Raw genomic sequence first — 23,429 nt, 5'->3', positions numbered from 1 at the left:
CATTGTTAGAGATATTTGTATAACTAGCACTGTGGTCGCATGTTAAGTCCTCATTTATTCTATTCTTCAGTCTTTTTCTCCTTTTATTGTTGCCTTCTCTAAAAACGAGTAGTGAAAGAAAAATCATTCTTCAAGCACAGTTAAGGTTGCAAAGCCTTTACTCTGCCACATGACTGAGTTTTTATTTGGTGTGATGGCTGAAGATGGGAATTAAAGAACAGAAACTGTGAACTTCATGGTCCCATACACCCCAACATCACACTACTACCGCCGAGCACAGACAGGCAGTGTTGGCTGCAGATACTTGGCTAACCAGCGTTCTCTCTGTGGGAAACATTGATGACACAATTCAGTGACTATGTGCGGTTGACTGGCAAAGAACTGTGTAAACTGTGGTCATACATATGCGCACATGTGTTCTTCAGAATACAACCATGAGACTGAAGCCCACTATCAGTGTGTTCCCACTAGTTAAAATGGATTTACTTTGTTCTTTCCACATCTCGTCCTGTCCCCAGGAAGATGACAGATGATAAAAAAACAAAAGCAGACTGACCGCGTAACAGTTAATTGACCTATGTGGGGTTATCACTTGCAACCTTGGCTTTATTAGCAATGCCATTCTGTAACCAACCAAGCTGAAGACTAAATGCAACATTAAGATGCATTTTTTTTTCATCAGTCATGTATGGCAACAAGTATATTCTGTGTATCACATGGAAGTAAGATTTGGAGAGTACTGTAAGGTCTGGATTCACACATTCCCACCATGTTCCATATGGAAGGCTGAGATCTGTGGTGCAACAGTGTTGGGGGAATGGAGGGGTGGAAAGGTAAGGAAAGAACTGGGTGGGATTAATGTGGAAGTTATCTTCTTGAGAATTTTCTGCCTTTACAAAGGTAATTAATAAACATTCATAAAAAGTCACACAAATAGAAGTAAAAAGTCAGTGATTCTCTACCCTTTTCCAATCTCACATCCAGACATGTTCATCACTATTCTGTTAATAGTTGGTGTGTATGTTTCCACAATTCTTACACATACACAAGAAGATATTAAAAAAAAAAAAACTACTTGAAATGGGATTATACCACATACATATATTCTTTGCTGTTTGCTTTTCTCACAATATATCATGGTCATCTTTCGTATCATTACTACCCCAGTCTTATTTTGGTAACTATAACATTCCATAGCATGTATCTACCATAACTTATTTAATCATTCTCATTGACAGACGTTTAGGATTTCCAAGGTTTTTACTAGGAGTTGCATACTAAGCTTCCTATACCTTTATATTTGCTGCCACTCATATAAATTTGCCTTTAGGATAGACAGCTATGAACCTGATGGATCAAAGAGTATGAACCTGCAAGCTTTTGGGAGATACTTTTTAGTTGTCCTCACGGTCCTGGAGTCATTAATGATAAAGCTTAAGGATGTTGTGGTCTAGCCAAAAACTAAAGATAACATAGGATTTTTCCACCATTTAAGAATATAATCTTAATTTTAGTAATTTTTAATTATTATTTATTTAATTATTTTTAAAGTTACTTAATTTTTAATAATCTGCTCACATGGTAAATTCTTTTCTCCAACATCCTAGCCGGACAGAATTTGGAATGTGAAAATCTCCCAATCCTTTACCACTCCCCAGAGATAAAGTTTTTAAACTAATTTGTTTTTATTCCTGTGGTTACCATCAGAATTTAAAATAATATATTTCTTGGTATATTTGTCTGACATGGTGTTTCTTTACTTCCTGTCATGAAAGATGAGTTTTGTGTACTTATACCACCAACTGTGCCTTCTGCCTCCTGGGTTTTCTTATTACGAATTGTGGTTGTTTTGATCATTTCCTATAGCTTTTAATGTTCTTAGTTCGTTAGTTTTTTGGGCCACCAACTTGAGGCAGCCTCCCTTGACTCACCATTATGGTAATGAGGAAGTCCATGGCCCTCAGTGTCTTTCTACTTCTTTCTCCTCTCCCTTTACTGTTAGACGTTGTCAAGAATTTTAGTTTGCTTTAGTTTTCCTTGCAGTGTCTAATTACTTCCTCTTTTATTGTAATGTCACTGAAAGCTTTTATCATGGCTTTAAAAAAGCATTTAATTTTGCAATTATAGTACATGGATTTTTTTTTTTTTTTAATTTTTGAAGACATTCTTTAGCGGGTTCTCTGACTTCCTGCTCTGCTTCGCACTGTTTTCTGTGCCAGTGACGGCAGTCATACTGGACATAAAAAAAATTTGTTTTTCAGAAACAGTGCTTGGAAGTAAATTTCAAAATTCTTACGTCTGGAGAGGTCTTTAATTTGCCATCATACTTGACTCTTAGTTTGTTTGGGTTGTGAATTCTTGGTTCTAAATCCTTTTACCTCAAAATTGTGAAGGCCTCCATTATCTATTAATATCAGGTGCTATTCTGATTCTCATTATTTTGTATATAATCCGGCTTTCCTCTCTGAATGTTTTTGAAATGATCTTTCTCTCTCCTCTCTGTGAACTTCTGTTTTTACTGTACCCACACTGAGGTGTAAGTATTTTAAACATCCATCTTATCCAGCTTGCTTTAATCCGTAATTCCAAATCTTTATTTCATTCAAAGCGTTTTTCTTCTTTCTTTGATTATCATTTTCTATTGTCTCTGTCTTAGGGAACTCTTAATGTATTAATGTTGGGACTCTTGGAGCTATCTGCCTTGTATTACGGTTTCTTTCATATTTTCTGTTTCTTTCCTTTCCTCTTAAGATTTGGAAGATTTCTGTTTTCCAGAATGCTATCTTCAGTCATGCCTAGTCTGTTATCTAGCCGTTCTAATGAAATTTTATTTATTTAGTGTTTAATTTCCAAGATCTCCTAGTGGTTCTCTGGTATTTACATTTTTCATAGTGACCTGTTTTGTTGTTTGTTTCAGATGAATATACCCCTTCAAACTTTCAGTGTAGTAATTAATCAAGGTATTTGTGTGTTTGGTTTGGTTTGGTCTTGTCTGATTTGTTTTCCCTTAATCTTTTTCCTGGTCTTTCTCTTCCTGTTTGACTTTTCTCAAATGTCGAGTGATCCCTGGTTGGTTAAATTTGCATGAAGATTTGTATTGGTTAGCATAAGTAGCTGTCTTTCATTTCTTTTACAGTTGAGTAAGCTCACTTACCCAAAAGCCTCCTCCCCTGGATAGTAGCCCTCACCATGGACTCTGTGTGTGTGTGTGTGTGTATGTGTGTGTGTGTGTGTGTGTGTTTAGTGAGCTGGGTGAGGAGTAAGTGGCAACTGCCACAAGCCACAGTTAAATGGATTGTATTGTGAGGTGGAATGCTTGGTTTACTTCACTCTCTGATGGGATGCCTTTCTCTCTCTCCCTTCCTCATCCTCCTCTCTCCTGTCTTTTCTCTTCTCTTCTCTTTTCTTCTCTTCTCTTTTCTTCCTCTTCCTCTTCCTCTTCCCTTCTGTCCTTCCTTCAGGTTATAGTGTAGTATTGCCCACAAGCTTTGTGCTTTCTTCTCCGGTCTTAAAACCTATTCTTGGGTTTCTTCCTTACTTTTGCTTTGTTTAGAAAGCGCTTGTCTGGCTTTAGCTGAGGGTAGCTGTTCTATATAAATGAGAAGTCAGCAGGGGCCTGGACAAGTTGCTTTATGGAGGGTTCTGTAATTACCCTCATTACAACATCACAGCCTTTGTCACTGAGCTGTCATGGAGCTTAGAGCTCCCCACCACCCAAGTTTATCCCTTGTGGGATTTGAACCCACGATCCTGAGATCAAGAGTCACATGCTTTTCTGACTGAGCCAACCAGGTGTTCCTGTCTTTTTAAGGCCCCTAACAGCCTCCTGTGTGTTTTGGGTTTTATTTTTTTCCACTCTGGTTTATTCATCAGTAATAAGCCCATTTATTTTTGGAGAATGCTTACATTTGGGTTGAATATTTTTTGAAATTTTAATAAAATTAGTGGGCAGTATCAGTCTTGGGAAATAAGTGCATCCACTGTAAACCTTTGGAAGTAATTTAGGAAGGGGCTTGCATACATCATTTCATTTAGTACTAAAATCATGATTTATTCCAAGACATAATTTCTTTCTCACATTAATGACCTTGAAACAGTTTCTGTTACTTCCCTCCTGGTATTCTTCCTACTTACATCATTTCTCCATTTCTTAAGAAATGGTATGTATTTAAGTTTTTAATCATGTATTTGAAGCTTAAGAAAATCCATGGCAATGGGTGATTTAGAGGTAAGTGATTAATTAAAGTCACTGAAAGACACTTGAGTTAAACCTAGTATTTTTCCTGTAGGTTTCTTTCTCCTTAGAAAGGAGTTAATATTCTTTAAAAATAGAAAAAATATAGAGAGAATCATCAAACATTTATTCCATAAATATAAAAGTAATTCTCTGTGTTGGAGACTGCATTTTAGTCTAGTGGAATCAATAGTTACCTCAAAAATATTACTCATCTTTCTTAGTTACTTAAACCATAGACAAAGTAGTAAAGGCAATGGTGACCCCCATTTTAGATTTTCCAGTTCTGAGAGAGAAATGGCATTAGGTCAAGTCTAATACTTGGGTTGGATGTTGGTAATTAGAGCTCAGTGTTCTTTTCTCAGAGGTCATTTGAAAACTGAAATTTAGCAAAGTCCTAAGAAGTATTACTTTGTGGGAGTATTTTTAAATCGAGCCAATTCCTGCTTTCCTATCCTCTGGTCATAGTAGGAACAGCTCTTGCTGGATAACTATGGAAATATCTGTTCCCATGGCGAAATTTTTCAAGGCAGAGATTGGATCAAAATAAGAGCTTTTATTTATTGTCTGTTCAAAATGGGTGCCACTCATGATGCTGAGTTATTTACATATCTCATTTAATTTCTGAAACAACCTGTTAATTGAGTAATCTTCATTTTACACTTGAAAATGTTAAGATGTAGCAAGGGTTAAATAAATTACATAAGCCCATAACTGGTGAGTGACATCTGACGTTTAAATAGGTCAGGTTTACTCCCAGTTTTTTACTGTCAGCCGTTGTATAGCATATGAGCACTAAACAACATACCAGTATGAATTAAAAAGTATATTGAACATATCCTTTCTTTGATTTCCAGTAATACTCTTTTGACACTGTACCTGTGCTCCTATTGGACAAAGCTAACTTAATCTCTTGGTTTTTTCTTCCTACAAGAGGGAAGTATAGTAGATTGTATGTGGAAATGAGAATATTTGTGATTCAGTCTTGATGCTGCTCGAGAGGAGGGCAGAATTAAACATTGATTTCTTTTCCCTAAGAATACAGCTTTGGTTTTTAATACAATGTGCATAGATGCATTTTTTGCTCTCTTGGCTTTTCATCATTCATTCATTCAATAAAGTACAAGAAGATGGCAGATTTTAATCACCTCCACAAGGAAATGCTGGTATTCTTTATAATATGTCAAGTTTAACTTAAAGTGGCCTGGATTTTCACATTTCCTAGTAAGTATTACTTGGTTTCCACATTTCTAGAATGGTAGTTTTTTTTTTTTTTTTCCTTAGATCTTTGGGAAAAATTTTTAAAAAATTGTGTGTCTTCATTTCATGCTTATGTTTATAATGTATCATTGGCTGGGTAGTGAATTGTAGATTCAGTTTCCCCCCACTTTAACACTGTCAAGATCTTGTTCCAGTCTTCTTGGAGCCAGTGTTTTGATGAGAAATTTTATGGTAGTTTGTAGAACGTCACCCAATTGGGATTTATCTGATGCGTTTCTCATGATTGGTTTTGGTTTTATGGGATTTGGGGAAGAAGATCACAGAGATAAAGTGCCATTTTCATCACATCACAGCAAGGATGTATACTATCAACATGATCTGATGTTGACCTTGATCACGAGGTTGAGGCAGTGTCGGAGTTCTCCGGTGTAAGACTACTTACTCTTTACCCCCCTTTCCATACTGTACTTTTTTTTTTTTTTTTTTTTTAAGATTTTATTTATTTATTTGACAGACAGCAAGAGAGGGAACACAAGCAGGGGGAGTGGGAGAGGAAGAAGCAGGCCTCCCACCGAGCAGGGAGCCCGATGTGGGGCCCAATCCCAGCACCCTGGGATCATGACCCGAGCCGAAGGCAGACGCTTAACGACTTAGCCACCCAGGCACTCCCCATACTGTACTCTTTGGAAGGAAGTCATGAAGCACAGCCCACACTTAAGGGGTGGGGAATTATGCTCCACATCCTCGAGTGTGGAGTAACTACATAACTTATTTAGAATTTTCATGCACGAGAGACTCCGCTCTTTTCCTCCCTCTTACTTATTTTTATTCAATTATTTATATCATTGTGGACTAATGGGTATTTATTTATTGTTTTTACTATGATGGAAGCTAATATAACCAGCTCCCAGTTACCTTATTTCTGCTTTGGAACAGAAAAGGAAATAATTGTCAAGATCCAAATGGAGTATAATGCCATCTCAGATTACTTATTTATAGAAAAAGTTCTTAGTAATAGCTTGAAATTACAGTCTTCTGGGAATCATGTGATAGACCCTGCCTCTAGCAGTTATTTAGGGGGTTCATGTAACCTTCTTGTTCTGATACAGATAACTTTCTTTAACTTAACCACTGTTACCTTCCTTAGTAGTAGATGAATAGGATTATATAGGGAGCCACATTTCCCAAAAATGTGCAAATATACCCAAGTACATTCTGGCAAAACTCAGATTCAAAGTACAGTTGTGCATGGCTATGATTACCACAGGGGTTAATTAATTACTTCTAGTTTGGCCAGGATTCTGTGTTGCTTTTATGTATCTAAACCTTCAACTTTATTATTATTATTTTTTAAAAGATTTTTTTTTATTTGACGGAGAGAGACACAGCGAGAGAGGGAACACAAGCAGGGGGAGTGGGAGAGGGAGAAGCAGGCTTCCTGCGGAGCAGGGAGCCCGATGCGGGGCTTGATCCCAGTACCCTGGGATCATGACCTGAACCGAAGGCACACACTTAACGACTGAGCCACCCAGGTGCCCCTAAACCTCCAACTTAAAACACAGTGTCCTTAATCTGGCCAGCTGAGGTTGATGAATCAGTTTACTGTTTTAATATATTTTTTGGAAGGAAGGCTTTCCCTAGAAGTGCCCTAAAGTACCATTTAAAATTTCTTGTTTTCCTTTTTGATACTGCTTTTTCTTCTTTATTAGGGCTTTCAGTCATGGCTTCTTTTCATTCTTGGCCAGGGAATCTGCTGGCACTAATGACTCTGTTGTTAATGTAGCATAGGTACTGCTCCTTTTGGTAGTCTTGGTATTGCCAGACCTTCCCATCATTCTTTTAAAGTTTTTTTTTTTTTTTTTTTTTTTACAGTTTCTAATTTTTCAAGTGATGACTATATGCTTCTTTTCTTGACTCTTTAAGACTATTATACCATCTGTGTATTACTATTGAATTATGAACGTATGCAGAAATGTTTGCTAGAGAACCTTGACTGACTGATTACATACACACACACAACACACACACACACACACACACACACCAGTGCACAGTTTTGTATAAAGGACTTTGTAGCTGGTTTCTGCCTTGTGTGTGGGAAACCAGGTATCTCCCACCTCAGCCTAATGGCTGATGTGCTTTGTGATACTGGTTGTTAATATTTGGGACAGTACAATAACAATGAGATTGAAAGACTGTTCGGTTGTTGCATTCCTTCCCTTTAAGCTTCTTTGATGAATATTCTCCAAACTAGGTTTTTTTGGGGATCCTTTTAATTAAAAACAAACAAAAAGGGCCAATAAAGGGGAATTTGCTGTTGGGCAGGAAACATGCTGCAGAGCTACTTCTTTCTGGTTATTATAACAGAAGAATATAGAGGATCAACACTCATACAATTTCAGGCAGTGATTTGGGAAACAAATGTAGATTTTCCTGTTATATCAATCGTCTCCTGATTGTTTTTCTCCCTTTCATAGTTCTCAAGATTTTTCTAAATACAATCTTTAAAATCGACTCAAATGGAAATTGTGCTTTTCTCTGTTACATCCTTTCTCCACATTATTGTATAAGTTTAATAGCAGTCTGACACGTAAGTTTCAGTAAAACTTATGCCTGTATATGTTTTTATTGGACTCAGAAATTATTTATATGTCATATATTCATAAAAAATTTTCACTTTGATGCCAGAAGTAGTTACATGGCCTTAATCTTATGAGATGTATGCTTAATTTCAGTTTTTAAAAAAGATTTATTTAGAGAGAGAGCAGGGGGAGGGGAGGGGCAGAGGGAGAGGGGAGAGAGAATCCCAAGCAGACTCCACCCTGGGCACAGAGCCCCAAGCGGCGCTTGATCGCAGGACCCTGAGATCACGACCTGAGCCAAAACCAAGAGTTAGATGCTTAAGTGACCCCGGCGCCCCTTAATTTCAGTTTTTAACCTACTTGACAAGTTTTAGGTCAACCTTTGTCAGTCTTCCATGTAAATACATAGTACAGATAAATAGAAACCATTTACTTGCATATGCAAATTACATGTGTGACTTAAGTAGGAGATTGGCAAATTTATTATATATCTACCTCCTTGTTTCATTTGAGTTTTTATGTTTGTATATTAGATACTCTTCTGACACCATACATTTCACAACTTTTTATAACCTGATTAACACTTTTGTGTTACCATTCAGCTGTGTCAAATCCTTACATTTTTGCCATGCTTATTTCTGAATTTTTTAGAAGGACACATTACAGATATGGTTAAAAGTCCCTTTATGTGCCCCTCCTCAGTGCCCTTCCTCTTTTTCCCTAGAGGTGTCCACTCTCCAGGATTTAGGTTCTTCATTGCCAGATGACAAAATAAGCTAGCATTTCAAAATTTCCCAGATTCATCTTCTGAGGGACTTGGAAGTGCTTTGAGGAAAAAAGACTGATGCTCACATTCTCACCTGCAGATTTGTAATCTATATTGAAAGCACTGAAGGCTCTCAGACATGGAAAAAAATAACCTAATTTTTAAAATTCAGCATTGCCTAACTCTTTTGACCACAGAACCCCTTCATCCAAGATTCTGTGCTCCGTTGTGGCTTGGAACATGCTTCTTGAAAAACACTGCCTAGAGGTATACTGTTTCCATGATTGACTTTCCATTTAATTTTATAGATTTTTACTAATGTTACTTTCTAGATTTGGATGACAGAAATACTAATAGTATCACTTTCAGTTGATAATGACTGTTGGATCAAGTTTAAAATCATTTTGCAAAAAAGGGAGGTAAAACGTTAATAAATTGCATATTCATTGGCCAGGATACAAGTTACTTACGCTGTTTCATTTTTTAAATTCTTGAGTCCGCTAATCTATTGAATACTGAAATGTCTGGCTGTGGACCATGGCAACAAATACCCTTTGCCTTAAACTGATCTGTTACATTTTATGTTCCTGTGGCTGGAAGTAGACTGAGTGTGTTGTTAATGTTTGACACATTTTCTTGAATAACAGTTCTTCAACTGTTAATGTACAAGATGGTACTTGAATTCTTTGTTTGCTTTTTTCTTCCTGTATTAGAAAACCTTGGTGCTTTTTGTAAGTTATGTATAAAAGAAATTTTTCTTAAGATTTGTTCTTATACCGGTCTGATCCAGGAAAAATAAAATGGGAAAATGGACACTATTTTTGACCTTCAAATAAAACTATATATTGGTTTTCAGAGTGTTCACCGAGCCCTGGGGTCATATACATTGTCTTAAGGCAGGACATTTACCTGTGTGGGATGACAGGTCTCCTAGGATCTGGTGAGAATGTGGAGGAGAGATGAGGCTCTTGAAAAATACACAGAGGCACACAGTTTACATATAATATTGCAGAAGCCAGGGAATCTCTTCCTATAAAGGAAGAGTCCCAAAACAGACCTCATTCTCTTACTGGCTTGTAGCTTGTCACTGCACTATACCTTACGGTTCTGAGATAGGAAATGATAAACAGGAAGCCTCCACTTTCTACAAAAATACATCTGGAACTGTTCAAATATCTAAAGACTAAACCATCTGCCCTGTTATTAGAATTTTAGGGTTTATTAAGGAGTCTCTGCATTTTATTTCTAGGATCTCCCTTAAAACACACACACACACACACACACACACACGTTATCAAGCAGTTTTTCATTAGGAGAAATCGTTTTGCGTTCTGCACCTTGCTATTTTAGGCGTAGTTGTGTAACATTATTTATTTTTTTAAAAGATTTTATTTATTTAGAGAGAGAGAGAGAGCACAAGTTGGTGGAGGGGAAGAGGGAGAGGGAGAAACAGACTCCCTGCTGAGCAGGGAGCCCGATGTGGGGCTCGATCCCAGGACCCTGAGATCATGACCTGAGCCGAAGGCATGCTTAACCCACTGAGCCACCCAGGCACCCCTGTGTAACATTTTTTAAAAGAGATTTTCCTGTTTTCATTTGTAGAGAAAAGTCTCTAAAGAACCTGCACTAGTTGTTTTGTTAGCTTAATTCAGTCTTTATTCTGAAGACATTTTTATTCTAAGTATTAACTTTCTTGAAAGTTATTGTACCTGGACTGTATGATTCTACAACTATTTCTGCAGTGTTCAGTCCTCATTTTGTTTGGTGATCACATATTTTAGAGATCAAGCATCCAAAATAGGAGCCCAATAAATGTTGCTGTTATGCATACTTATTTTGAATTAATGAGCCCGCGAAAGAGCACATAAATGAGCGTGTGAAAGAATGATCAAGTGGAATAAGTAAAATCGTTTTCCTCCCATTTGGTATAAATTCTAATGTACAGTTAATGGGGTTTTTTGCAGTTAATTATTTTGAAGTAGTAAGTTGAACCACTCTGGTGTGTCAGACACAGTCCACAAACCAGTGCCACCGGTCTCCCAAAAGATGCTAATTCTGTAACTATTCATTTAGCTAGGATCGAAGAGAGTGTTAGCTAGCTAAGAAATATGCAAAATTCACTCCCTCCAAAACTTAATCTCTAAAAGTAACGGAGTATGGTGAGATTAATTTGTAATTTCTTTAGGTGGAGTTAGGGCATAGTCGCCACATTCCTTTCTTCTTCTTCCCCCCTGCCCCCAACATTCCTTTATTCTTAACAAGACCCTGCTCTTCAGAATCAATCTGACTACTTCTCAGAAAGGTAAAAGAAGTAACTCTTATTTATGTATTTATTTTTAAAGTTTACCCCTAAATTCTTTTCTCACGTAGTTCTGAGACTTGGTAAGGTGTACAGAAGTTTGTCTACTACAACCTTCTCAGTTACATTTGATTGATAAGTGAAACAAAAGGAACTACAGTTGACCCTTGCACAACAGGGGGTTAGGGGTGCTGATCCCTCCACTGCAGTCTAAAATCCTTGTATAAGTTTTAACTCCCTAAAATAAAAACTACTGATAACCTACTGTTGACTGGAAAGCCTTACCGATGACATAAACAGTTGATAAACACATATTTTGTATGTAGTATATTATATGCTGTATTCTTACAATAAAGTAAGCTACAGAAAAAAAATGTTACCAAGAAAATCATAAAGAATAGAAAATACATTTATAGTACTGTACTGTATATTGAAAAATATTTGCATATAAGTGGCCCTGCACAGTTCAAACCCCTATTCAAGGGTTAACTGTATTTTGCAACTTCATTTGGATATTATATTTAGTGAGGTGGAGGGAAGAAAGCAATGGGAAGAAAATTCGAGCCACTTCTGGTCACTGGCTTAGCCCTTTTAGGCCTCAGTTTTCTCTTATGTAACAATTTGCAGGTCTTACCCAGCTCTAGTAACAATTGAAGATACTTTTTGTTGTTGTTCATTAAGTAACAGAGAATGAATAAAAATAATACAATCATGGGAATGTAAGTAGAAACTTTCTTTAAAATGGCTAATTATAGTTTAAATCATTGTTGTCCAATAGGACTTTTTGTGATGATGGAACTATTCTAGATCTGTGTTATCCAGTATGCTAGCCAATAGTCACATGTGGCCATTGAGCACTTGAAATGTTGCTAGTGTGACTGAGGAACCTAAATTTTAACTTGGAATAAGACAAATTTAAGTAGTCACATGTAGCTGATAAGTTACTGTATTGGACAGTGCAGGTTAAATTCTTAAGTATTTGTAAATATTTAAAGGGAATTCCACACAGATTTATTATGACAGTCTTGATCTTTAATGATTTGTACCTGGAATCTCTTAATTTTAGAATTTGGCAGTTGCACCTCCAACTTTCAATATTTAAATCTTTCTTACAGCATATCCTCCCTTTCTAATTGCAATCAAGTATGGATAGGTACTATGACCTTTCCCAGGGATCCTGGAGTCTTGGTAACCATGCACCTGGATCGCTGGATTTTTAAAGCTGTTATCCTACTAAGAGTTTATGGGTTTACCACAGTCTCCCTGTAGACTCCTGTCAGTTCCCTGCAAGGCTACACCTTATCCTGTAGTATCTGGCTTTGTAGTATCTGGAGCGGGTTTGATGTTGAGAATTTTATCTTATATTGTCTTACAGGCTTGCTTCTGAAATGTTTTAATTAAGGGCCACTTTACAAAATGCTGGGTCTTCCATTGACAAGAAGTTTTTAGTCCTAAAATCTTGAGTCATTAGCAAGATGTTCTTAGTACTAAAATATCTAGGTCACTGGGCCATAAATTCACTTGAATGAATTTTCCAGTAAGTCTGTGCTAATTGCTTCAGTATTCCAAACACTAACTACATTCTTGAAATTTCCATATTTGGGGATCACAGAGAATTTTGAATGGTTCTATCCTGAAATTCTGGACCTTTGAAATGATAAAAATTAGTATAGAGACATTCTTTTGGGTTAATGGTTAAATTGATAAGCTGTGTGTTTGGGACTCATTTTTCTGTGAGAGGATAATTTTTTTTTTTTAAAAGATTTTATTTATTTATCTGAGAGAGAGAATGGGAGTCAGAGAGCATGAGAGGGGGAGGATCAGAGGGAGAAGCAGACTCCCCGCTGAGCAGGGAGCCCGATGTGGGACTCAATCCCGGGACTCCAGGATCATGACCTGAGCCGAAGGCAGTTGCTTAACCAACTGAGCCACCCAGGTGCCCTGTGAGAGGATAATTTATATAAAATTAAGTTTTTATATCTGGCACTCAGCTCACAAAACCCATAATGTTCTTGAAACTTAGTTTAGTCATACTGAGTCTGAGAGCTGTCTGAAAAAGTGCATCCCCACTGAGGCTTTGAAGCACATCTTTCTGGGACCACAAGCACTGGTTCTGCATTGCCAAACAAAGGCACTAATTAGTATCCGTCATTCTTGAGCTTTGAACAGACGGAAACCAAAGGTAGTTGCCATTAAATAAAGTAATAAAAGAACATGTTAAAAACTTCAAGCAGTCCAAGAGTAAATGCCTTCTTATTCCCATAGCATTTCTTCTCCCTAAAAAACCATTACCAGCTTAATTTTTCTTTTTTACAAATTGGACTAAATTACACCTTGCTTTTCTGCTTGTATTTTTTAAAAGGCTTATTGAGGTATAAGTTACATATGGTAACATTCACCCTTTTTTTAGATACACAGTTCTATGAATTTTGACAAATACGTATACTATAATGAAGGTATGTATTTCCGTCCCTTCAAAAAGTTCTTTTCTCTGCTTCATTTTTGTAACCACCACCGTAATCAATATATAGAACATTTCCATCACCCCCAAAAAGTTCCCTCTTCCTGCCTCAAGTTTTAACAGCTGTACTGTATTCAGTTATATGGATTTACCTTAATTTTCTTAAATAACCCCTCATTGATTTTTAGGTGTTTCCATTCTTGGAATTCAAACAAGGTGCAACAAATATCTTTGTAAAATTTTGGTGCGATTTTACAGCTACAGACATAGGGTAAATTCCTAGCAGAATTAAGGGCTATAACATTTTGATAGAGCCAAATGGCCTTCCTCCAAAATTGTACCAATTTACTTTCCAACCAGTTATGGCTGACAATGCCTGTTTCTCTCTTACTATCACTGTGTCACCAGATTTAATTTTTGCTACTTTGACAGAGGAAATATTACCTAGCAAAGTAACTTGCATTCAGTGGTGGGTTTTTTTTTCTCATTTTAAAAACATCAGAAAGTTTACACACACACACAAATCTAACCTGTGTTATTTGTGGTTATAACTACGATATCACATTAGAGAAAATGTGAAAACTTCACCTTTGTTTCTGCTATTTCAGTATACTTTTCATTTGCTACTTTTCACATCTACATTTTGTACCTATACATTTTATAATCACCCCCATGGCATATGCACAGTTTATGCATGTATTATTTTGTTTGCTATTTTATTATTTATTTATTTTTAAGGTTTTATTTTTTTAATTAATTTATTTTTAAAGATTTATTTATTTTAGAGAAAGGGAGAGAGTACACGAGCAGAGGGAGGGGAGGGCAGAGGGAAAGAGAATCCTGAAGCAGACACCCCACTGATTGTTGAGCCCTGGGCCCCATGCAGGGCTGGATCCCAGGACCCTGAGATCATGACCTGAGCCAAAATCAAGAGTCGAACATTTAACTGACTGAGTCACCCAGGCGCCCCTAAGATTTTATTTTTGAGTAATCTCTACACCCAGCGTGGGGCTTCAACTCAGAACCCCGGGATCAAGATTCGCATGTCCCACTGACTGAGCCAGCTGGGCACCCCTTGTTTGCTGTTTTAAAATTCACTTTATTTCATGAGCATTTTCTTTTGTTCCTAGAATCCTCATTTTAATAGTTGTATGTTCTTTTTCTTTTGGCCATGACACAGTTCATTTAATTATCCCACTTCTAAAATTTGTTTACACTTTTTCACTATTTTGAACAAAGTTTCAAATGCCATCTTTTAAATATAAATGTTAAAAAAATCCTTTATGTTATTTTCTTAGGATAAATTTTTATTAGTCTCATTGTTCTGGATCTAAATGTGTTAACATTGACATGAGAGGATACAGTTTTATCATTTGAAATAGTTTTTGTCACTTCATTGGGAATTCAGTAACATCTTTTACTAAAGAAGAGAGCAGTTGCAAATCAGTGTGCTTCTATGCCAGATTAAGCTATTTATTTTTCCTCCTTTTCATTAGAAAAAATATAAAAATGATACGTGCTACTTGTAATGATTTCATATCCACTTTCCAGAGGTAATCAGTCCACTGCTGTTTAGTAAATTAAAATTTTTTAGTTGAATTTTTCCCCCCAATACATCATTCATGTGTTTCAGTATTTAAAAATTACCAAACAATATACAATGAAGTCTCCTTACCCAGTTCCCTCTCTTGGGGGCAATTAATGTGATGATTCTCGTGTTTTCTTTCAGACACGTTTTATGCATTTTTGAGCAAGTGTATATATGCGCTTTGTGTATGTGTGTCTCTTTTTAAGCCATAAATGTTAGCATGGTGCACATATTTTTTTGTACATACTTTCTTAGATAAGTCTTTTATTTGTATTTAATTTTACAAAAGTAGATGACACATGCATATGGTTCAGAAATAAAATAATGTAAAGACTTGAATAGCTGCCCTCCCATCTGTTCCCTGTCTGCTGTCTTTCAGTGAGTCTTTGTGCATATAGAAGCAAATAGGAAGAGACATATTTTCTTTTCTTTTCCTCCTGTAACTCTTAGACTAACCTTTCCACATCTAAGGAGGCAGAATAGAATAGGCATTAAGAGCTATGGATTGGGGGCCAGCTCCCTGCATTCAAGATGTCCGCTCTGCCACTTATCAGCTATGTGATCATGGGCAAGTTGTTTAACCTATCTGTACCTTGTAATTTTCATATGTAAAGTATTAGTCAGTATACATACTTTGCTTAGAATAGTACCATACATATAAGAAGAATGTGTACTTGCTAGTAGTACTAGCATTTTTATTAAGGACAGTAACCAATAAAATAATACCCAAGAATCAGTACCAATCAGTTGGATTTATATTTAGTGATATGTATGGATTTGGGTAAATTCATTTAGCCGAAAAGGATAGATGGGATTCCTCACTTGCTTGGGTTCTACTTAAATACATTTTATTTTATTCAAAAATTTTTTAAAGGTTCATTTATTAGAACGAGAGTGGGGGGGGCAGGGGAAGAGGGAGAGAGAAACTTAAGTAGTCCTCCGCCCTGAGCTTGGAGCCTGACACAGGGTTCAGTCTCATGACCCTGAGATCACGACCTGAGCTGAAACCAAGAGTCAGACATTTAACCAACTGTGCCACCCAGGCGCCCCTCAAATACATTTTAGAAAATGTCAGAGAACAAATTCAAAGCAGCTAAAATATATTTTGTTGTTCCTTTTTTTATGGGTTGATGGGTTTCTTATTTTTTTTGCGTACACTTGTTTAAACATACTTTTATAACAAAAGTGTCTCAGAAAAGGTGAGGGTAGAGGTGGCTGCTAAGAGTATGAACTTTTTTTTGCACAGTGCATCACATTTTAAAAGTGTTTTCTCATGTATTTTCCAAATTTGGTTAAAATACACATGTATCTATACATAATATTTAATTTTGGGTGATAGTGACCCATAAAGCTTTTTTAACTCCCTGCCCATATTTAGGATCAAATTGTTAATGACATTAAAAGTTCTTTGGGTGCCTGGTTGGCTATGTCAGGAGAGGATATGACTCTTGATCTTGGGGTTGTGAGTTCAAGCCCCACACTGGGTGTTGAGATTACTTAAATAAATAATAATAATAAAAAAACCAACCAAACAACAACCCTGAAAATAAAAAGTTCTTAAACCAAACAAGGGACTGGAAGACTGAATTGTTTTTCTAGTCAATTTTTCCATCTTCAGTTCTTTTTCTTAATAAAATCAAAGTAACAACAAAACCTCTTTTCCCCTTTCCCACCTTTAGATCCCAGTTACAAAATTATATATGTTCATTGTAGAAAATATAAAAACAAACAAAAAAAAACCCAAAAGAAAACATAAAAACAAAACACAGGGAAATAAGAATCACCTTAATACCGCTACTCAGCTTAATATTCTTTCTGTTTAACAGTTTGGTGTCTAGACTTCTTGCATTTTTCTCTAGATAGGTGTACACACACACTCATGGTACTAATCTGTCTTTTACAATGGTGGCATCAGGAATGTTGCACACACTGGTGTTTTTCTTTTTTTCGATAGTATCATGAACATTTTAATTACATCATTAAATTACTATAGTTTCATTTATAACAGGTGCATCATATTCTATTGAGCACATATGCCATACTGAAATATATTTTGTAATATATTTCCTATTCAAGGGCATTTAAAAATAAGCTCTCAGTAAACATTCTTGTAGGCAAATCTTTTTGGACATCGATTATTTCCTTAGGGTAAATTCTGAGGCATGAGCTTCTCAGGTTGTAGGATATGCATGTTTTTCATGCTTTGGTACACATTGCCAAACTGTTGTCCAGGCAGTTGGTATCTCCCTACATATTTGCCAGCATAGGGTCTTGTCTTTAGATAAGTCCATGCCTATTTGAGACGCAAATCACTCCTCTTCTGAATTGGTGCAGATTCACTTTCCATTGCCCCTAGAATCATCTTTTCCTTCTTCCCTTCTTCCCTCTCTTGCTATTCTTCCATATCCTTCCTCCTTCCCACCTCAGACTTCATAGAAGCTGGATTTAGTCCTGGTTGGAGAGGGACCTGTTTCAGATACTCTTCACCTTACTCTTACCTGCTTTGTAGTGCATTTGCTGTATAAAATGTTCCTGAGGCTTTTTCTGGACAGCACTGATTTTTCAAAAATCTTTTTTTTGTTTTTAAAGATTTTATTTATTTGGCAGAGAGAGACCCAGCAAGAGAGGGAACACAAGCAGGGGGAGTGGGAGAGGGAGAAGCAGGCTTCCCGCTGAGCAGGGAGCCCGATGCGGGGCTCGATCCCAGGACCCTAGGATCACGACCTGAGCCAAAGGCAGACGCTTAATGACTGAGCCACCCAGGCACCCCGATTTTTCAAAAATTTTACTAATTTCTTTCAGTTATATAAGTTCTGATTTTCACTTTTGTGATTTTTAGTATCAGTTAATGTGTTCCATTTATGAAGTGACCTCATGCTCTAGCACAGTGATTGAGAGAACTATTTCTGGAATCCTGTAGACCAGGTTCAGATTCCAGCTCCTGTCCTTGTTGACAGGCTTTGGAAACTAGGATGTCTTATTTAACCCCTCCAGTCCTTCTGTTTCTTTTCTTCACTTGTAAAATGGTTATAATGGTAATACCTTCCTCAGGATTTTGTGAGGATTTAAAGAGGTGATGCTTTTAATTGTTCTGTCACGCCCTAACATGTAGTAAGCACTCAACAGAGTACTCTGCTCTTAACATCATCTCATCTGGCATGTGTGTGAATAAAACAGGGATTGTTTTTCTCATTTTGCATTTCAGTAAATGGAATTCCATCAGAATATTTTTCCTACTGCCACATCTAGAAAACGCTGGCATGTGAACCTGAATTTAGGACTTTTGATCTATAAGGACTACTGCAAAGTGGGAAAACTAGAGTGAATGACAAGAATTGTGATCATCCAGGAAAAGCATGAAAAGCTTTAAATATGGGGCTTGAGTGACACAGCTTCCAAAAATCTTTGGCCTACCAGAAGTAGGCAAGAAGATGAGCTTAGCTGCAGGAGAAGAGAAACTGTTCCTGTGCATCTCGGCCTCAAAAGAGATTGCTCTATTCAGAAGTCTTCCCCACACAAAGACAAAAGAGTCTTTCAAAAGGGTTAAGATGACTGAGTATTAGGATCAAAACAGTTAATAAGTTTGTCTGCTTTCGTTTAAATTAGAATGGAGTGCTGCTTTAAATATATGACTGATTAGGTATTATTTTAACTTGTTCCAACAGGGCATGGTGCAGATGTGAAATGTGTAGACTGGCATCCAACAAAAGGGTTAGTTGTTTCAGGAAGTAAAGATAGTCAACAGCCAATCAAGTTCTGGGATCCCAAGACTGGGCAGAGTCTTGCAACACTGTAAGTGATAGGAACCCCACCTTGGTCCCTAAACAAAAGGGAACAAGGCTGCCTGTATTCTTTAACTTTGAGCCTTCTCTCCTCCTGTGTATTCGCCAAAAACTAGGGTAGACAACAGATGAACTTGTACCTAGGGTCTTCTTATTAATTAAATATGATTTTTGTTCTGCTGTATGTATCTACATTTAATTTGGGTATCCCTAAGGGGGGGGCAGGGAGGAAGATGAGGAGAAGGTGGTTCTTACTATCCTAGGTTGCAGTCTCTGCTCATGATAACATTTTGGCACTGTATGGAGCTGACGTGGCAGCCACTTACTAGACACAGCCCAGCCCTCTCCATCTCACCACATATATTTGTAGAGAAGTTTTCTCCCCAGTTTTGAATCCGTTCTCATTTTTTGTTTGAGGTGCTTGCTTATGATGCAACCTCATAATAAGGTTTTGTCCTTTTAAAATTATTTTTATGATTGTATTTTATATATATTATATTTTATATCATATTTTATATTACTATTTTTTATTATTATCTGTCAACATTCATAGTTAACATGTTACTAGCATGTTTTTTGACCACACCCCTGTATCCTGGTCTTTCTGACTGGAAAGTGAGCTAAATCCAGAGTGAGCTGGCTGGAGCAAGGCTGCCTTATTGCCTAACTCCAGTGGCCACAACCAAATAGAGCACCTTGTGACTGATGCTTCTTGGAGATGTGTATTTTGCAGGCCTTGACTTGTAGTGGTTTTAGTTCAAATTAACCCTCAAACTATCCTATGCCCTTTTTTAATGCTTTGTCTTAATGAGAGGAGCTTCATTGAATTTTAAAAATTTAATGAGCTTTATTGAATATTAATTTATGTGTTCAAGTGCTTCCCCTGCTTCACAGATAAGGTTTTTTTTATACAGTTGAAGCTCTGCTGCTATTTTAATTGGTTAATGAAAACTGTACTTAAATAATGGACATTAAGAAGTAATAAAACATGTAACATCACAAGACCACAGTTAAAAGTACACTTGAAGTAATGTCTAAACCTCTTGCCAAGAGGCCATACCTCTTGCGTCTTGACCCATGTGCTTTTTAACAAAAATGGCCATTGTATCGATTTATCCTTGTTTTGAATTCTGACAGATTATTTTCTTGGTACTTTGTTTCTAGTCATGCCCATAAAAACACAGTAATGGAAGTGAAATTAAATCTCAACGGCAATTGGCTACTCACTGCATCACGTGATCACCTCTGTAAACTTTTCGATATCCGAAACCTGAAAGAAGAGCTTCAGGTCTTCCGAGGTCATAAGAAAGAAGCCACAGGTCAGTGGTTGTGGCATGCTTCTCATTCTCACTATTAGCTGTAGTGTGTTGAAATCCTAATAATTTGCCTTTGCCCACGTTTTTGTTTTACAGCTGTGGCCTGGCATCCTGTTCATGAAGGACTTTTTGCCAGTGGAGGGTCCGATGGCTCTTTGTTATTCTGGCATGTTGGGTATGTAATGCTTATTATGTAAAGAAGTTGTATATTTTATGAAGAGAGCACTCAAAAGTGTAAAACATGATGTCTTGTGTTTTTCCTGAGTGTTCATATGTCCTATATCAGAGACTTCCTGCAGTTTTCAATTCTATAAACCCAGCTTGGAATAGAAAACTTAGCACCTCTATTTTTGGATGTGGAAGTCATTAAAGGAGAGTAAAGCAGATTTCCTTGTTTCTTATTGGTGAATTAATTCTCGAAGCATTTTCCCCTCTGAAGTACTCCTCAAATAAAATAATACGTTGCTGATGACAAATGAATACCCCTGAAACATGTGGAACTGACCAGATTTAAAGTAACAGGCTTTGGTAGCTTTGTGTTACAGTAAAAAAAAATGTCTTTTTTTTTTTTTTTGGTAACTTTTGTGAAAAGACTTCTTTCTGTGGTGCTGTTACAGGGTAGAGAAGGAAGTGGGTGGGATGGAGATGGCCCATGAAGGAATGATCTGGAGTCTGGCGTGGCATCCTCTTGGACATATTCTCTGCTCAGGTTCAAATGACCATACTAGGTAAGCTTTATATCAAAAATGACAAGGAATTACTGTGTTCATGGAGCAGCAGAAAATAAAGATTTATATTTATTTTTGTTGATAGATTAATGTATTTGTAGTCCAACTTCTTAGGAACATTTTTGTAGCTGTTTATAAATAAGTATGTAATAATAAGAAGGAGATAGAATATTGAGTATGACTTTGTTATTCGAATTTTGCTTTGCCTTCTTATTAAAAAATATTTTGACATTTTAAATTTTTAGAAGAAAGGCATTGTAAAACTTTGTTATGTTTACCAGGGGGCTTGGTACTCTTTAAGTGTCCAGAAACACACTGAAACCATCCTCCTCCCCTTACCCCTTCCATCACTTTTATTTTGACAGCAAATTCTGGACCCGAAACCGACCGGGTGATAAAATGCGAGATCGATATAATCTCAACCTATTGCCTGGAATGTCTGAAGATGGAGTAGAATATGGTGAGACTCTTACACATTTATCCTTCTGTGAAATCTGATATTCTCTTATTAAAGTGTTAGTTATGGAAAAGATTATATACAACTAAATTTAGTTTTATAGTTTACTGATTGATAAGTTTCATTTTTATAAAGTGTTCATTTTTTTGGGCCACTATGTTTATAAAATCTCTGTTGACAATAAATGTATTCGTATTTATAGATGACCTTGAACCTAACAGCCTGGCAGTAATTCCAGGAATGGGAATACCAGAACAACTAAAATTAGCTATGGAACAAGAGCAGATGGGTAAGAGACATTGTACCTGTATGTTTTATCTTTATAAAATTTTTTTTTTTAAAGATTTTATTTATTTATCTGACAGACAGCGAGAGAGGGAACACAAGCAGGGGGAGTGGGAGAGGGAGAAGCAGACTTCCCGCTGAGCCGGGAGCCCGATGTGGGGCTCGATCCCAGGACCCTGGGATCATGACCTGCGCTGAAGGCGGACGCTTAACGACTGAGCCACCCAGGCACCCCTCTTTATAAAATTTTTGTAGACCTGTTTCTTACCTTCATGATACTAAATTATTTTGAAAATGCCAAAATGATTTGAGACATGTTGATAAAAGTGATGTAAACTGCATATTATTTAAAATCTCTTCTTTTAAAAATGTGTTTATTGATGACATGGCCATTTGCGCTCATTTCCTTGGCTAACTGCTTCTTTTTGTGGTTACAGGGAAAGATGAATCAAATGAAATTGAAATGACAATTCCAGGTTTGGACTGGGGAATGGAGGAGGTGATGCAAAAGGATCAGAAAAAAGTTCCTCAGAAGAAAGTTCCTTATGCAAAACCTATTCCTGCTCAGTTCCAGCAGGTGAGTAACTAGCAGCAGCCCCACCTTGTCCACGCACTGGGAGGTCCTGCTTGGTGAGTCTGTCTTGCACTGTCTCATCTGTGGAAAGTGTTTCTGTACTACAGACTTCTTTGGAGTGTTCTTCGACCAAGACCCCATCTGCTGCTCTGCAGTTAGTGCTGAGTTGTCATGACTCTTGTAGCTCTTCTTTTATTCTCACCTACTTCTTACTGTCAACGCTATCAGAGGAAGGAGAAGAAAGAAGCATGGAGCAGAGAGAGTACGTTGACTCTCCTCTACTTTGTTTGTCTGTCTTCTGCTTTATTTGTCCCTTCAACACAAAGTGCATGTGCCCTCTAGAAGAGGCGGGTAGGCTTTTCATTTTCAATAACATGTAAGATCTTACAGTGTTTATCAGGTTAGTAGTTTCTGCCCGGTATTGTGCTTGCCTGACTCCATTCTCATCACAAGAAGGAGCATTAGAATAAAGGCAGTATACCAGGCTGGCTGGCTTGTATTCGGCCGGTTGGAAGGAGCCAGTGACTACAGAATGTTTTTCTCATTTTCTCATTGTAATATACACACTTAGGGTATATTTAATATTCTCTTCTTTCCCAAGGCTTGGATGCAAAATAAAGTTCCAATCCCTGCCCCAAATGAGGTACTGAACGACAGAAAAGAGGATATTAAATTGGAAGAGAAGAAGAAAACTCAAGCAGAAATTGAACAAGAAATGGCCACATTACAGTATACTAACCCACAGCTTCTGGAGGTGTGTGACACTTTTTAGGGGGGTTCAAGATGATCTAAGAAAATAGTGATAACATTTTTTATTGATACGCTCTTATGGAGAAGGGAAGGGCTTCTCAGATGGGTCTGATGAATGCCACCATTTCTTTCTGTTTTTCTAATTTTTTAATTGAAGTATAATTGACATACAGTGTCATAATAGTTTCAGGTGTGAAAGAATTCTGTTTCTAAGACTTTTAAAACAAGATGAGTCAAGCAGTGAGCAGACCTAAGTTAAATATACATTTTTTAAAAAGATTTATTTATTTATTTTAGAGAAAGAGAGAGAGAGAGAGAGAGAGAGAGAGCAGGGGGAGGGGCAGAAGGCGAGGGAAAGCGAGAATCTGGAGCAGACTCCCCGCAAG

General features: G+C 37.1%; 1 protein-coding gene across 3 annotated transcripts in view; it reads left to right on the top strand.

Moving 5' to 3' along the window:
* WDR33 (WD repeat domain 33) overlaps nt 1–23,429 on the top strand; it is a 110,517-nt gene that overhangs the window by 68,891 nt on the left and 18,197 nt on the right. For all 3 annotated transcript variants that reach the window (XM_032412703.1, XM_032412706.1, XM_032412709.1), the window contains exons 8-15: nt 18,817–18,943; nt 20,098–20,252; nt 20,346–20,424; nt 20,867–20,977; nt 21,343–21,437; nt 21,637–21,723; nt 22,157–22,296; nt 22,895–23,047. In XM_032412703.1, the coding sequence (XP_032268594.1) occupies nt 18,817–18,943; nt 20,098–20,252; nt 20,346–20,424; nt 20,867–20,977; nt 21,343–21,437; nt 21,637–21,723; nt 22,157–22,296; nt 22,895–23,047 (947 nt within the window). The remainder of the gene's footprint in view (nt 1–18,816; nt 18,944–20,097; nt 20,253–20,345; nt 20,425–20,866; nt 20,978–21,342; nt 21,438–21,636; nt 21,724–22,156; nt 22,297–22,894; nt 23,048–23,429) is intronic.

This window comes from Phoca vitulina, unplaced genomic scaffold (genome assembly GCF_004348235.1).
Source record: "Phoca vitulina isolate PV1807 unplaced genomic scaffold, GSC_HSeal_1.0 scaffold1, whole genome shotgun sequence".
Classification (NCBI taxonomy): domain Eukaryota; kingdom Metazoa; phylum Chordata; class Mammalia; order Carnivora; family Phocidae; genus Phoca; species Phoca vitulina.
This window is presented reverse-complemented; position numbering and strand designations above follow the sequence as displayed.